This window comes from Lissotriton helveticus, chromosome 1_1 (assembly GCF_964261635.1).
Source record: "Lissotriton helveticus chromosome 1_1, aLisHel1.1, whole genome shotgun sequence".
Classification (NCBI taxonomy): Eukaryota; Metazoa; Chordata; class Amphibia; order Caudata; family Salamandridae; genus Lissotriton; species Lissotriton helveticus.
This window is the reverse complement of record NC_136057.1, coordinates 21,798,748-21,815,773: the sequence shown is the minus strand read 5'-3', so window position 1 is coordinate 21,815,773 and position 17,026 is coordinate 21,798,748. Positions and strand designations below refer to the sequence as shown.

Genomic DNA, 17,026 nt, shown 5'->3' with positions numbered 1-17,026 from the left:
TGTTATCAGTGACCGTCAGAGGCAATTGGAACAATTGGAGGAGTCACACAAAGCAAATGTGCGCCTTCATCCAAAGCAGTTCTGAATTACCTTTGGGTCGCGTTCCCACTCTAAACACTAACACTCTTTGAAGTGCAGAGTGACTCTGCACTTTAAAGAGTGTTAGTGTTTATAGAGTGAGAACATAGACTGGTGCAGAAAATGTTTCTCACTCTGAAGCTACAGGCCCTGCCACGCGTGACGCACCTCTGAGAAGCATACACACTGAGTGCCAGCACTGGGCCTAGCTTCAAAAACCTGACAATAGTAATATTTCTGACGCTAGGCCCTTCTGGCACGCAGAGTGCATAGTGGTCAGAGGTGCGTGGCACTGGCAGGGCCTAGCTTCAGAAACATTTCTATCTACATGTTGTTTTTTGACATCCCTTTATTAATGTACACTGCACTTTCACAATTGCTTTATCAACATTTTGCTTCTCAAATTTGCTTGAAAATGCACCATTTACCCACTCTTTTTTTCAAAATTTTCTCAGGGGTGAACCCCCGAATCCTCCTTAAGTTATTCAGGCTCGCAAGCTGTGCTCGCTCGCTGCAGTGCACTCCCACAGATGTTTACAGCCCACAACTTTCAAATGCCACCAGCCACCAGTGCCTCCAATCTATTTTGTGTTACGCCTGACCTGTTTCGTGTTACGCGTTATTCATGTCTTTCCGCCCGCGAATATTTCTCCCTCTTATCGAAGTTGAAATGTTGGCATGTATGGATGTGTAGTCTGTAATGTTTTACTGTTTTTGTTTAAAGTTCTTTTACTACTGCTGTGAAAATAAAGTGAAGAAAGAACTGCATAATCCTCGCCTCATTGTGCTGTTAAATTGTTAATTGTTAGTTGATAATCTGTTAAAGTGGCCTTCTGTGGTTGAAGAGGCTCTGGGAGCAGACCTGTCAATCTGCGGCAGCGTGCCCGCCCCCTGACGTCACCGCGCAGGTAAATGCGTCACGCGCTCGCCCTTATTTGCAAACATGAACCAAAGATGGCGCCCGGGGTCAGGCCGAGGGGCGGGGCAATTAGGGGGGGCTCTAAGGGGCGTGGTTTGCATTCCGGATGATGTACAAGGACAGCTGCTTCCACAGGGCGTGGCTAAATGCTGCCCGCAGCTTTGAACATCCGGAAGGGCGGGTATCTAACCTGTCTAGGGGCGGAGCTTCCGAGTGTCCTGAATTGTGGGCGTGGCTCTGGACGAAAAACGCCCAAGCAGTAGAATAGCAGCACCAGGTTATATTAAATAATGTCAGATTTAAAACCAAATAATAATAAAAGAGAAAAGGCTTGCTAGAGAATTAAAAGGTCTGTAGCACCTGTGTGGGCGGGGCCTAAATACATACTTTGCCCCTTCCTGGGGGCGTGGCCTAAGCACGGTTTGAAGGGTCTTTAAGGGCGTGGCCTAAACACTACACGCCTTGTAGGCGCGGCCTGAGCAGTAGGGCGGGGCTTCAGCTGAACGCTTCTCCTGAAAACCCCTATGGGCGATGCGGAAGTACCAGCTGCGTTGTGGGCGTGGCCTGAGCAGTAAGGGCGGGGCTTCAGCTGAGGGCTCCTGGAAGGACTGTGGGCGGTGCGGAAGTGCCAGCCGAGTTGTGGGCGTGGTGTCAGCCGGAGGGGCGGGTACTGGCACACCTGCGGGGCGGGACCTCCGGCCCGGAGCGCCGTGCGCGTTCCACGGCACGGCGGTTGGCGGCGCATGCGCGCGGTGACGTCAGGTGCGTGGGTCGACGCAGGGTGCGCGCGCAGACACCGGTGGAGGCCCAGGAGGAGGAGGCGGAGGCCCCGGGGAGCCGCCGGCTGGAGGTGAGAGACCCCTCGGGGTGGGGTCAGTCTGGAGGGGGCGGGGGCAGGCCTGGGAGCCCCCGGGGGGCGGCGGGACGGCTGACGCGTCCCCTCCGGGGGCCCAGGGAGAGGGGCCGGTGTGACACCCACCCTCTGCCCCTGCCAGACCCGGGGGGGGGCTGGACCGGCCTCTCCCGGTCACCGTGACCGCCGAGGCCAGGGGCGGAGGAGGGGGGTGATGGGGTCAGACAGGGGCCAGGCACCCCGCTGGCTCCAAGTGTCAAGAGGCCCCAGAGAGCAGACGAGGAGCTGCAGCCCCTGCTCAGGGCAGAGGGTCCCAGCCCCACTCCAGGCAGGGGCACTCCTCTGAGGGGACACCCGGCCTGGAGCAAGAGGGGGGGGTGACACAACACCTCCCCTCCAGACCCAAGGGGTGGGTGACACAACACCTCCCCTCTAGAGACAAGAGGTGGGTGACACAACACCTCCCCTCCAGACCCAAGGGGTGGGTGACACAACACCTCCCCTCTAGAGACAAGAGGTGGATGACACAACACCTCCCCTCCAGACCCAAGGGGTGGGTGACACAACACCTCCCCTCTAGAGACAAGAGGTGGATGACACAACACCTCCCCTCCAGACCCAAGGGGTGGGTGACACAACACCTCCCCTCTAGAGACAAGAGGTAGATGACACAACACCTCCCCTCCATAAACAAGAGGTGGGTGACACACCACCATCCCCTCCATAAACAAGAGGTGGGTGACACAACACCTCCACTCCAGAGACAAGAGGTGGATGACACAACACCTCCCCTCCATAAACAAGAGGTGGATGACACACCACCATCCCCTCCAGAAACAAGAGGTAGATGACACAACACCTCCCCTCCAGAAACAAGAGGTGGGTGACACAACACCTCCCCACCAGAAACAAGAGGTAGATGACACACCTCCCCTCCAGAAACAAGAGGTAGATGACACAACACCTCCCCTCTAGAGACAAGAGGTAGATGACACAACACCTCCCCTCTAGAGACAAGAGGTGGGTGACACAACACCTCCCCACCAGAAACAAGAGGTGGGTGACACAACACCTCCCCTCCAGAAACAAGAGGTGGGTGACACAACACCTCCCCACCAGAAACAAGAGGTAGATGACACAACACCTCCCCTCTAGAGACAAGAGGTGGATGACACAACACCTCCCCACCAGAAACAAGAGGTGGGTGACACAACACCTCCCCTCCAGAAACAAGAGGTAGATGACACAACACCTCCCCTCCAGAAACAAGAGGTAGATGACACACCTCCCCTCCAGAAACAAGAGGTAGATGACACAACACCTCCCCTCTAGAGACAAGAGGTGGATGACACAACACATCCCCACCAGAAACAAGAGGTGGGTGACACAACACCTCCCCTCCAGAAACAAGAGGTGGGTGACACAACACCTCCCCACCAGAAACAAGAGGTAGATGACACAACACCTCCCCTCCAGAAACAAGAGGTGGGTGACACAACACCTCCCCTCCAGAAACAAGAGGTAGATGACACACCTCCCCTCCAGAAACAAGAGGTAGATGACACAACACCTCCCCTCTAGAGACAAGAGGTGGATGACACAACACCTCCCCACCAGAAACAAGAGGTGGGTGACACAACACCTCCCCTCCAGAAACAAGAGGTGGGTGACACAACACCTCCCCACCAGAAACAAGAGGTAGATGACACAACACCTCCCCTCTAGAGACAAGAGGTGGATGACACAACACCTCCCCACCAGAAACAAGAGGTGGGTGACACAACACCTCCCCTCCAGAAACAAGAGGTAGATGACACAACACCTCCCCTCCATAAACAAGAGGTGGATGACACAACACCTCCCCACCAGAAACAAGAGGTGGGTGACACAACACCTCCCCACCAGAAACAAGAGGTAGATGACACAACACCTCCCCTCCAGAAACAAGAGGTGGATGACACAACACCTCCCCTCCATAAACAAGAGGTGGGTGACACAACACCTCCCCACCAGAAACAAGAGGTAGATGACACAACACCTCCCCTCCAGAGACAAGAGGTGGGTGACACAACACCTCCCCACCAGAAACAAGAGGTAGACGACACAACACCTCCCCTCCAGAAACAAGAGGTGGATGACACAACACCTCCCCTCCATAAACAAGAGGTGGATGACACACCACCATCCCCTCCAGAAACAAGAGGTGGATGACACACCACCATCCCCTCCAGAAACAAGAGGTGGGTGACACAACACCTCCACTCCAGAGACAAGAGGTGGATGACACAACACCTCCCCTCCATAAACAAGAGGTGGATGACACACCACCATCCCCTCCAGAAACAAGAGGTAGATGACACAACACCTCCCCTCCAGAAACAAGAGGTGGGTGACACAACACCTCCCCACCAGAAACAAGAGGTAGATGACACAACACCTCCCCTCCAGAAACAAGAGGTGGATGACACAACACCTCCCCACCAGAAACAAGAGGTGGGTGACACAACACCTCCCCTCCAGAAACAAGAGGTAGATGACACACCTCCCCTCCAGAAACAAGAGGTGGGTGACACAACACCTCCCCTCCAGAAACAAGAGGTAGATGACACACCTCCCCTCCAGAGACAAGAGGTGGGTGACACAACACCTCCCCTCCAGAGACAAGAGGTGGGTGACACAACACCTCCCCTCCAGAAGCAAGAGGTGGATGACACAACACCTCCCCTCCAGAGACAAGAGGTGGATGACACACCACCATCCCTCCAGAAACAAGAGGTGGATGACACACCACCATCCCCTCCAGAAACAAGAGGTAGATGACACACCTCCCCTCCAGAAGCATGAGGTGGATGACACAACACCTCCCCTCCAGAAGCAAGAGGTGGATGACACAACACCATCCCCTCCAGAAACAAGAGGTAGATGACACACCTCCCCTCCAGAACCCTCCAGAAACAAGAGGTAGATGACACAACACCTCCCCTCCAGAAACAAGAGGTGGATGACACAACACCCCCCCACCAGAAACAAGAGGTAGATGACACAACACCCCCCACCAGAAACAAGAGGTAGATGACACAACACCATCCCCTCCAGACACAAGTGGTAGATGACACAACACCTCCCCTCCACACACAAGTGGTAGATGACACATCTCCCCTCCAGACACAAGAGGTAGATAGATGATGCTGATGACACCCAAATTGTGGTATCCTTACTGCCAGAGAACATACATGAAATTGCGACCAGGTTGCAGGAGTGTAGGAAAGCGGTGGGAGATTGGATGTTTCAGAACTGCCTGAAGCTTAATTGTGGTGAAACGGAGGTGGTTCTCTTTGGAAATGACCCCACCTTCTGGACCCCTAGCTGCTGTCCAGATGAGATGGGACCTTTGCCAGTGCCAATCAAAAAGGTCAAAAATCTGGGAATTCTCACTGACGATAAACTGAGTTTTAGGGACCAAATCAACCACGTGGTCTCCACTACCTCGTACATGCTTAAATCCTGCCCCTGCTGCCTAAGGAAGCACAACAAATAGTGGTCTCTGCCCTCATAGTGTCTAAAGTAGACTATTGTAATAGTCTTTATCTAACGGTCCATAAAGGGTCGATGAAAAAGCTACAGATGCTGCAAAATGCGACAGCTCGACTCATAACAGCCACACCAAAACATAAATCCATCTCATCCATAATAAAAGAACTGTACTGGCCTACTTTTAGTAAACGTTCCCAATTCAAGTCCTTATGCCTAGTTTTTAAGGCTCTCCATGGCATTGGACCAGAATTTTTGCTACATCGCCCCAGCTGGTACGTGCCTAAGAGAGTACTACGATCAGCTGATCAAAAACTTGCCATGATCCCTCGTATAAAAAAGCTTGCTGGGGCGGAAGGAGTTTTACTTTTAATGCAGCAAAAGCATGGAACTCGCTACCGCTAAACATCAGAAACATTCCTAACCTCTTGCCTTTCAGAAAAGTTCTAAAAACGTAGCTTTTCTCTAGTTAACTGGATGTTCCCATGCTCAGCTCATTGGAGGTCTTCTCATAGCGCCAGGACACTTTCGGGTGTCAGTTTGCGCTTTATAAATACAAATAACATTAACATCTCCTGATTTGGTACAGCATCTTTTCTGACATCAGAATAGCACTAACCCTAATTAAATTCGGGAAGAAATAAAAACTCATACCTTCAAGGAACAGTATTGTAGATAAGCGGACTTCTCACCTTTTGCCCTGGCTCTACCTCCTTAAACTGCGCCCCACTGTAGCTTTGCTTTTGCTACAGCCAGGTATGCGCATTAGAAATACCAAAACACACGTCCATACATTTCACATTTTACACATCTTTTGGCAGCATTGCCAGTATCAGAATTGAAACACAAACACGACTGGATCGTCCTGTTAGATGCTTGTATTTAGAGTATGTATTTGTACTTATTTCATAAAATGTTTTGAATATGCAATGTTTAACTCTTTCTTGGATGTTCCTGCTGAACCAGTTGTCTCAGACAGGCTGTGATAAGTACCATTGTAGAGAGGGGCATTCTGGATGAAGAAGAAAACTGTAGTCGCATTAATATGTTATGTATCGTTGCAGAATTCTTCAGAGCACTGCACTATTTATGCCTTTGGCCACTTTTAATAGAAATGTCGCCTGTCTTAAGTACACAGGAACGCTGTTAAGTTAACGTAGCTTGAATTATTTCAGGGGTTGTCTTTATTGTGACATTTTCTCACACAACCCATCTTGAGTACAGAAGGAAGAGAATCATGCTGATTAACCAGTGCTGCATCAAGGACTGATGATCAGGAAATCAACTCTACTGTAGAGGTGGTAGCATTTTTTTTCTCCAATTTATTTTGCTTAGCCTGTAATTTTTCGGACTGATTATTGGATTGAGTACGGAGGCAATGCCTGTGAAGGTACAACACCTTCAGCAAGATGAAGAGCCTGTGGATGAAGGGCTAGCCAGATTTGAATTGTTTAATAACAGGCTAAAAATAATTAGAAATGTGTGGGGGAGTTGACCAACAAAGCATAGTTAGAAAAATGATGGTGACTGCATTTAACAATTCATTGTCAAAATTAGTCTATATGTGAGTTTGGTTTCAGGCTTATTATCGTTTACAAATATAATTGCGTTGATTGCATACTTTGGCAAATCTGACCTTTGTCCAGTGCTTTTGAAGTCCTCCGTGTATGTTGGAATCAACAAGTTTTTACATCCTGTATCAAGCTTGAATGGTGTTTCAGTTTCTCTTGATGCCATGAGGCCTGCTTTTTTGAGATGCTGGTGTTTGGCATTTTTCGTAATGCTACTAGTACAGTTGTTGCAACATGTCGTCCTGCTGTTTGCGAAATACAGCCAAGTGTATGTCCAAAGACTAATGAAACAACATTCACACTCTTTGTGAATTCCCACAAACTTTGGATTTTGTACTCGCTCACTCCTGCTTAGAGAAACATTCCTCTTTTTCTCCTAGTCCTGTGGCTACAACCCACCATGGTAAGTTTATGGTGACACAAATATTTTGGGTCTCGATTCTGAATGCAGTTTACATTTTACGCATTTTCAGTTGAGCTTGCATGTCTAAAGCTATCTCTAAACAAGTTTTGTGAATAGACCTTATTTGCAGTGCCACAACGTTGCATGTAAGCCTAGAGATGCAGGTTCCTGTGTTACTCTTTCCTGAGTGAAGTTAGTAAAAAAGAGGCGACCGTTGCTTCTGCTTTGGGCTCAGCCCGGCCTTGAAATGAGGCATGTCCTTTGGAATTTTTAACACTTAATTTAAAGCTGTTGTCTGTTGTGAAAAGTGTCAGAAATGTTGTGTACTCAAGTGAGGAGTGTATGTTGCAGTGAGGTGGCAGCGGTTTTCAAGAAAGAGAATTTTTTTTAAGTTAGATTTTTTATTGAGCATAGCAAGAAGGACATTACATTAATACAATTTACAGGGAGTTTAAAAACCGCATTTGATAAAAACATACAAATCCTGGATAAAACCATTACCATGAAAATGCAAAGTAGATGCAGAAAAGCATATAACTACCATCACATGACAGAATACACATTTTTTAATAGGGAGTTTTAAATACCACATTTAATCAACATATACCGATCATACATTAAGCCACTGCAGAAAAAGTGCAGAATAAGTAAATTGCAGCAATAAACTGGCAGAGTATCCATTTTCCAAATGTGCTTAAGTTAATATCCCAACTTTTTACGCATATACAGTTCTGGCTTGCTAAAGTGTTAAAGTGCTATAGTTATAAGAGCTTCTGTACCGTCATAATTTCAAGATTGGCTAAGTAATTCTAAGTCGCAGTGAACTTTTTTTATAGCGCCCACCCGCCTTGCATATGGTTCTTCAAATGTCCTGGTTCATTTCATCTTGTTTAGCCATCTTGCACCTGAGGGTGCTTCCGCCGACCTCCAATTTTGACGAATTAGGGAGCGAGCAATCAGGGAGGAAATAGCTAGAAAAGTCTCCTTCTTTTCTTAAGTTTGTCCCAGATCTCGTAATACTGAAGAGGGAGATCTCTGGATCCATCCGCTTCTGGCCGAAAGAATCCTGCCCCAGAATAACCCTAACCTTGGACAAGTAAAGAATGTATTTAACCAAGCCCCTTCCCCTTCTGCCTGGCATCAAAAACATCTATTCTCTACTTCTGGATATTTCTTGTGGAGGGCTTTGGGAGTATAGTTTGCCATCAACAGGAGCAGAAAGGCCATTCTTTTAAAATTGGCAGCTCTTAACGCCTCCCTCCCTAACAGAGATATGGCCTGCCACTCTTTACTAGAAAAGCTACATTGAGTTTCCCGGGTTACTCTTCCTAAAAATTTCTCGACCAAACAAGACGCACAAAAGTGCACAAAAGACGGAACCAGTTGCCCACCCCTCTAACTTTGGCTCCAAATAGATTTAGTTGAAAGATTGTATCTATTAAAAAAATATATGATCTTTAAATATAAAAATAAAACAGGCTTACTCCGGCCGCCACATCTATCCTGAACCTCTTGCCAGATAATTACTCTTTTCTGAATTAAATAGCGCCCCAGCTCTTCTAGACCACATTCCTTCCAATTTCTAAGATGACTAAAATGAATTTGGAGACCCAAGCTTTTACATTCACCTAATTTCAGATGGTGGAACCCAGAAGAAACAGCTTGCCTAAAAAAAGAACCGCAGTCTAAAGGAATTTTCCAGTAGAGTTTTATATCTAGACCTCTTGGGGATTTTTAGAGGTTTTTAGAAATGTCGTGGTCTGCGACCCAGATTCCTTCACCATTTTATCCAAGAAAAAATCGTCTAATAGACCATTTGATGATAATAGACGAGCTGTTAAATCTAAAATAGCCACTTCATAATATGTATGAATTTGCGGTAATGCTAACCCAGCCTGATTGATATCAAGTTGTAGCACTGAGAGTTTGACCCTGGGGGTTTTCTTTCTCCAAACAAACTCTCTAAACATAGATTTGAGCTCTTTAAAGTAACCTCTATTAATTTTTATAGTTTTATTTGTAAACAAAAAAACAGTAGTTGGAGTATGGACATTTTGATAAAGGCTACCCAACCTATTAATGTTAACGGTAGAAGCAACAACTTATCCCAATTTTTGCGAAAAATAAAGTGTAGAATGCCAATCTTAAAGTACTTTTTGCTATGTTGAGCTGTCATCCCTTTTTTTTTAACAAGTTAATGTAAATAATGTTTTTGTTGAAAGCGCATGCCTTCCACGTTGAACATAATTGCTAAAACAAAATATAGAAAACTGATGGTTGATCCTTGCATACATTTGAATTGATTAATCACTTACGTTGTGAATATAAAACCGACCTAATCAGAGTTGTGGTAATATCGGAGAGGGACAGAGGGGTACAATAGCATATCTTGTGAGCACACATTGTCTTGCGGTGGTTGTTCATTTCTCCATTGGTCATGCTCCACATTGGCACGTCAGGTTGCTAATGTTTGAAGTTCTGCTGCTGCTACCATCCCAAGGCACATCCTTTATGTATTTGTCTTATTTGTATAGCCTGGACCGAAGCAAAGGGAAGTGGAGTTCTGCTTCTCCAGTCAATGAGCCCTCATGTACAGGGCCCAGTAGGATTGGGGTGGTGGTAGAGAGGGCAGATGCCAGAAACAGCATAGATTATACTCTTCTGTTGTGGTGCACATAGTGCCTATAACTGGTGAATTAATTTTTTTGTTTAAAACGCTATCTTGTAAGTGACCTCTTCACCCAACTATTACGCCATTTAAACCTTAGTTTTTCAGTGAATTTCAATATACTTTTTTAAAATGTAAAGGCATTTTTTAACCCTACTTTACTACACCATCCCCACGCACAGTCTTTGCCCCGTGGTCGGCCGTGCATGGGACTGGGTGCGAGGCTCTGAGGATGCCCAGTGCCACCAGGAGATTCTGTGCAACATGTCAGATATTTCTGGGGCACCCCACTCTCTTTTACATTGTGGGTCCAAGATTTTTATTTCATTCCTGGAATGACCTGTTGGGGAAGTATGGCATGAAGGGGCCCTCATCGGCTGGCACTGTGTAGGAAGGTAGATCCCTGACTATGGTTGCCCCCAACTTTTTGCCTGGTGTTTTGCTGGTTTTCTGACTTAGTTGACCTGGGGCCCTGCTATTCAGGACCCCAGGCCTACTGCTCTCTCTGTAAAATGGATTCCATGTACCCTAGGTACATATCTAATTGGATACTGAGTCACCTTATCAGTCCCTGTACGGTGTACCTTAGGTACCCAGGGCATAGGTGTACCCAGGGCCTACCAGGGGCTGCAGCATGTATTATGCCACCCCTGGCTGGCCATCCAAATCTGACACAACTGGCTGCACGACAGCTGGGGCAAGGTGGTGTAATCACCCTTTGCTTTAGATATAGTATTCCTATGTCTAAACCTAAATGGACACACAGATCTCCTATCAGTCACTCCTATGGCAGGCCTTAACAATCCTGAAGGCAGAGTGCTTGGAATCGTGTGAGATAGTGCTCTGGCATGAGCTGAGCCTGTCTGCGGCTTTCGGGATCCATCCCTTAGCCGTTTCCATGATATCGCATACCATATACTCTTAAGTGCATTATAATCCTCGCGGTTATATGCCAACTCTGGTATCGCTTTATCAAAACATGTCGAGTAAGGTGTCATACAAATTGGAATACTAACCCCTCGCCAATTCTGGCGACGGGGTTAGCATTCCACCCTTCTAGAGGGACACGACATGTATGTAACCTATAACCCCGGTTAAAGTCAGACAGAGCCTTAGCATCCACAAAATGGATACTCTTGTCTGTGAGACTGGCATGGGGTTTGCCAACTTCACAACTTGTCCCAACACTTTGGTGACTACCATCCGGTGTCCTCCTGGTGCCACCTGACTACTGGCTAGTAGTCACGAACTTGGTCCCCTCTGCTTTCAGGTGTCATCTATCTTCGATCCAGGCTTGGATCACCCGAACAATCTTCACTGGTCGCCTGCCAGCAACTCCTTTCCTTCAGGCTCCTGGTTCGTCAACGGAGAATCCCGACGTCTTTTCAGACCTATGCAGCTGCAGCCCCTGGGCTAGGTAACTTCGGCATTACGGTGCCTCAGCATAGCCTCACTATCCAAGGGTCCAGATCCACTTTCGTTTTTGACCTACCTAGTCGGGTTCGCCCGAGAACACTAACTTTGTGAATACTAGCTTCCATAGGCTTTTTCCCGCCTTGCGCGTGAGAGTTCCCACTCTGCACGTGGCGCCCCTAGGCCTCCTGCTCCTAACCTGAGTGTTCAGTATTGTAGGCCTAGCGTTTCTAAAGCCTCTGAGAATCGTTACTTACCTGCTAGTAATTCGCATTCCACTTTTAGAGTATATGGTTTTTCGTGCCCCTCGGGCATTTGTGTAAATTGTGCGACTTGAAGTATTTTTATAAGAGTTTTGTTGTGTGCTTAGCTCCCTGTCTCATAAAGAGCAGGGTAGTCTTGTTATAAATAAATACACTGTTTATTTTCATAACAACTTGTGTGGTGTCCTTTCACTTGGTGTTCAAGGGGTAATGTGATGGTAAAAACAGCTGGCTTAACATGCCCTCTAGAGTCTTAGCCTTAGACTGCTCGTATCCATGCTACTAGGATAGCTGGTCTATAAGGTTGACTTACAACCAATCATCAATAAGGGTTGTTTGGACTGATATATAGTGATCACTAGAATAGTGAACACTGCACATCAGGCCAACTTCTCACACACTGTTTAAACCAGAGTAATTAGCTTTAATGGGGTTAGTTGAAACCACTAAAACAACTACCGGGGAAACTCATGAACGCCTTTAAAAGATTGCATTTTGAGTTAGATTCAGCTAATGACAACATTTTAAAACATTTTTACAGTTTCTGTCAAAACTATTCAGATAAAGCGTCTAACAAACAAAGTGGAAATGAACTGAAGTAAAACAGGGTCACAAAGCTTTTTAAAAAGGACTTGTAAAAAGTTCACACAGCGGCAAAGGTCGGAAATGTCCTTTGTTTTCAGACAGCTACTGGCTGCTTCCTTGTAGGTGTTTGATTGTTGAATAACATGATCTGCTTGATATAGATACTCTGCTCTTTACTACAGCTTGTCAGTGGTACAGAAGGTGAATTAAAGACTCGTGTTCCTCGGCGAACAGACTCCGCCTTAACCGCTTCACTGCTAGGTATCCCCAAGTGCTAAGCCTGTTTTGGCTATTTGGGGTAGTTTGCGCTTTGACCCCTGTAACTTTTTGACCACATAAGGTATCCATGCCAAATTTGCGTTCTTTTCTTCCAACATCATGAGGATTTTAAAGGTACCCCGGAATTTTTGATTCCCGTGGAAGGGACCAAAAAATTAGCCAAAATACAGCATTTTTTTTATGGGGAAACAAGTGCTGCAGATGAAAGTCTGTTCTTAACCCTGCAAATGGTTTCAACAAGGGTTTGTGGTGCTGCAATCACCATCTTCCCAGCTTTCAGGTACATGCAGACTCTTGTCAGAAAACTAAACGTTTTTTACACAGCTTTGGCATTTTACTTTGACATAGCCTATTTTTGCTATTTTTTGGTGCTTTCAACCTCCTTCCAGTCAATGCTAAAAATGGGTATAAAAGCAATAATGAATCCTGGAAAGCTATATATTTCTGAAAGGTAGGCAAAATTCAGCCAGGGTTCCTTTGTGTAGATCCTTCAAGGTTTTCTTATAGAAACTAACAGTTGAAAATAGGAAAAATTGAAAGGGAGTTAAAAAAACAGCAATGTGGGCCAACGTTTTCACCTGTGACGTCTTCTATGTCCGACAGATTTTTTTGAAGCAATATACCGTTATAGCCGCTGGACCCTTCTGGTTGTGGTGATATATAGGACTTGTAGGTTCACCATGAACCCGAGGAACCCAGAGCCAATAACTGAACAGCGTCTTGCAATGTTTTTTCATTGTGTACCGGGTATATAGCAATTCGTTTGGGAAAATATAAATAGTGAAAAATAGGTATGAAAGACACCTTTTTTTTTTTTTTTTTTTCTGAAATGGGAACAAAATAGAGAGTTTAGAAACAGTAGCTATTTGCACATCTCCGAAATTGTGGGTACTCATACATGTCATTTATAGGACATTTTACAAAGTAACTTCATTTTCGCACATTGTCTTACATTTGGAAATCAGAAATGCATTGTAAGTCAATAGGTACGGCCGGCTGGGGCCCGGGGAGCTGCAGGGGCCTGGAGGGGGCCGTGGAGAGCAGAACCCGGTGTCTGGCTCGAGCCCGGTGCCTGGCTCGGCTCCTCGAGCCAAAATAAACCTCTCTGTGGCTCTCTCCCGCCTTAAACTGCCTCCGTTCAATACAAGTTAATGAGGGAAAATACATTATCCTAATCCATATTATTATTATTATTATTATTTTTATAAAATCTCCCTCTTGCCTCTTAAAACGTTGCCATGTATACATTAGTAAACTAAGGAGCAAGACCCTTCCCACGTCAGACCTGTGTATGGACGGGGCTGTTATCAGGCAACATTCAGGTCCATGAAATCAAAGACAGGTTGTTATCCAGCCGGTATCCTGAACTCAGGTCTTTGAAAACACTTTCATCCATAATTATGGAGTGAAGGGAGTTTTGGTGACATTAAATATGTGCCTAAGATCACACAGTTTTCGCCGTGAAACTGCGATTTATCCAGCATTTCTGGGTTCACGGTGTAAATATCAGCCACTAAGTGGGTATTTATTTGTTTTTCCTTTTTAGTGTTAATGATTTGTTTTTACCCTTTTCTGCAGTTCTTACATGTTACATGCTCAACCCAAAGTTATTTACATGACCACTAGTTACATTAGACAAGGTCACATTAATTTTTTTAGGCACAGTACGATTAAGATCATGGCAAAATTCACCTGAACATAGACTAAGGAAATTCTGATCAAATTCGTCCCTTCACCAGCATTCCTTATTATGACCAGGGACCAACTCGACAACCTAGTCATTGTATTTGGCATTGTCATGAATCAACGGGTCTTTCCTGTTTTCTACCCAATTGCTTTACGTTGCACAAGATGTTACGTATACCTGATTTATCTGCATTTATCTTTTGTATAATTAACCTCACTAATTGTAAAGCGCTCTGATATCCGCAAGGATCTTGTTCGCGCTCTATAAAACTTTCAAAATAAATAAAATAAATAAATAGGTAATAACAGTTGCTCTACAATCCTGTGTTCCCCTAAGTCTCCCGATAAAAATGGTACCTCACTTGTGTGGGTAGACTTAGTGCCCGCTACAGGAAACAGCCCAAAACGCAACTTTGACATACCACATTTTTACGGTGAAAACTGCCCATTTTTTTGCAAAGTGCCTAACTGTAGATATTGAACCCTAGCTCTGCCGGCACCTAGGGAAACCTAGCAAACCTATACATTTAGGAAAACTAAACACCCAGGGGAATCCAGGATGGGATGACTTGTCTGGCTCTCACCAGGTTCTGTTACTCAGAAGCCCTTGCAAACTCAAACACTGTTAAAAAAACAAACCAATTTTCCTCATATTTCTGTGATGGAAAGTTCTGGAATCTGCGTTGATCCACAAAATTCCACCCACCCAGCATTCCCCAAAGACTTCCAATAAAAATGGTACCTCACTTGTGTGGGTAGGCCTAGTAGGCGCAACAGGAAATGGTCCAAAACACAACGTTGACACACCACATTTTTCAAGTGAAAACGGACCCTTTTTTTTGCAAAGTGTCTAGCTGTTGATTTTGAACCCTATCTCTGCCGGCACCGTGGGAAACCTAGCAAACCTATACATTTTTTAACCTAGACACCCGGGGGAATACAAAATTAGCTAGCATTCGCACCAAGAATTTTCAATTCTATTAAGGACACGGAGGCGAGGATTATGCTTCTTTCTTTTATTTGCTACTCACAGCAGCCAATGAAAAACGTTTTGTATGCAAATAAAACTACATTTCCCATGATACTTGTCCATACATCACATCCTGTATAGCCCTATAAGAGCTACTGTATCCTGTTTCTCCTCCTCTTTCTTTTTTTTTTTTTTTTCACAACCGTATTTATTGAAAGTTCAGGCAAGCATAGATACAGTTCTCCACAATCAGGAGGATACTGTCGGCAATATACAAAGTGTAAAATGATCAAGAGCCCAAATTTTGAAGAAGCACCCCCCACCCCATCCCCTACCCTAGCAACCCCCCTAAACCTACCCCAACACCCTACCCCAGCTACCCACCCCTCATCCCACCCTAACCCAGCGCACGTGTTCACAATATAACCAAGCATTTGCAATGCATAAGGTCTCGCATTAGGAAAGTTTGAGCTATTGGTATTGTAAATGACACATTTGTTATATATGTGTTGGTTTTGAAAATAGCAAAAATAATAGCTTTGTCATTTACAATGCCAATAGTTATAACTTGTGACACCTATAGCATTTGTAATGCAATATGTGTTGTATTCACGTGACTTAGATGTATTGATATTACAAATAACAATGGCTTTGAATTTTTTTAATAATTAATACTTAAATAAAAGTTATTGTAATTTATAATGGCAATAGCTTAAACTTTTGTAAATAACTTTTCTGAAGAATATGTTCAGTGTATTTTATTGTGACGAAAATCCAAGAACAGAAGTGAAATACTAACCTCTTTTTGTGACATTTGTAATAAAGCTTGAAACATTGAGAGATCATATTTGACCCAGTTGTTGGTAAATGGTTGCACAGATTGATGCTGTGGTGGGGCTGAGAGATGTTGTGGTGGCGACTAGTGATGATGTGGCATTCAATGATCCTGTGGTAGCGCATAGTGATGTTGTTGTGGTAGCGCATAGTGATGTTGTTGTGGTAGCGCATAGTGATGTTGTTGTGCCCCTTAGTGATGCTGTGGTGATGCGATAGATAGAGTGAGTGGGATAGATAGATAGAGTGAGTGGGATAGATAGATAGAGGGAGGGCGATAGAGAGATTGAGTGAGCGAGATAGATAGGTAGATAGATAGATAGGAGTGAGGGCGATAGATAGCTAGACAGATAGATAGAGTGATGGCGATCAGTATCTAAATAAGTAGATAGAATGAGGGCGATAGAAAGATAGATAGAGTGAGGGCGATAGATAGAGTGAGGGCGATAGATAGCGTGAGGGCGATAGATAGATTGATAGATAGATAGAGTGAGGGCGATTAGATAGAGTGAGGGCGATAGATAGATAGAGTTAGGGCGAAAGATAGATAGCGTGAGGGCGATAGAGTGAGGGCGATAGATAGAGTGAGGGCGATAGATAGAGTGAGGGCGATAGAGTGAGGGCGATAGAGTGAGGGCGATAGATAGAGTGAGGGCGATAGATAGAGTGAGGGCGATAGATAGAGTGAGGGCGATAGATAGAGTGAGGGCGATAGATAGAGTGAGGGCGATAGAGTGAGGGCGATAGATAGAGTGAGGGCGATAGATAGAGTGAGGGCGATAGATAGAGTGAGGGCGATAGATAGAGTGAGGGCGATAGATAGCGTGAGGGTGATAGAGTGAGGGCGATAAGATAGAGTGAAGGCGATAGATAGATAGAGTGAGGGCGATTAGATGGAGTGAGGCCGATAGATAGACAGATAGAGTGAGGGCGATTAGATAGATAGACTGAGGCCGATAGATAGAGTGAGGGC

The 17,026-nt window shown here is 45.3% G+C and overlaps 1 protein-coding gene across 2 annotated transcripts in view; it reads left to right on the top strand.

Annotated features, from left to right (window-relative positions):
• The first annotated feature begins 1,716 nt into the window (after positions 1-1,716).
• ZDHHC5 (zDHHC palmitoyltransferase 5) overlaps positions 1,717-17,026 on the top strand; it is a 363,343-nt gene continuing 348,033 nt past the window's right edge. Inside the window, exon 1 of one of the 2 annotated variants that reach the window (XM_078674125.1) lies at positions 1,717-1,847. Coding sequence is in view for 1 of the 2 variants with exons in the window: in XM_078674119.1 (XP_078530245.1) it covers positions 1,741-1,847 (107 nt within the window). In the remaining variant the exon portion in view is untranslated. The remainder of the gene's footprint in view (positions 1,848-17,026) is intronic. The other variant, XM_078674119.1, reaches the window with a different exon arrangement.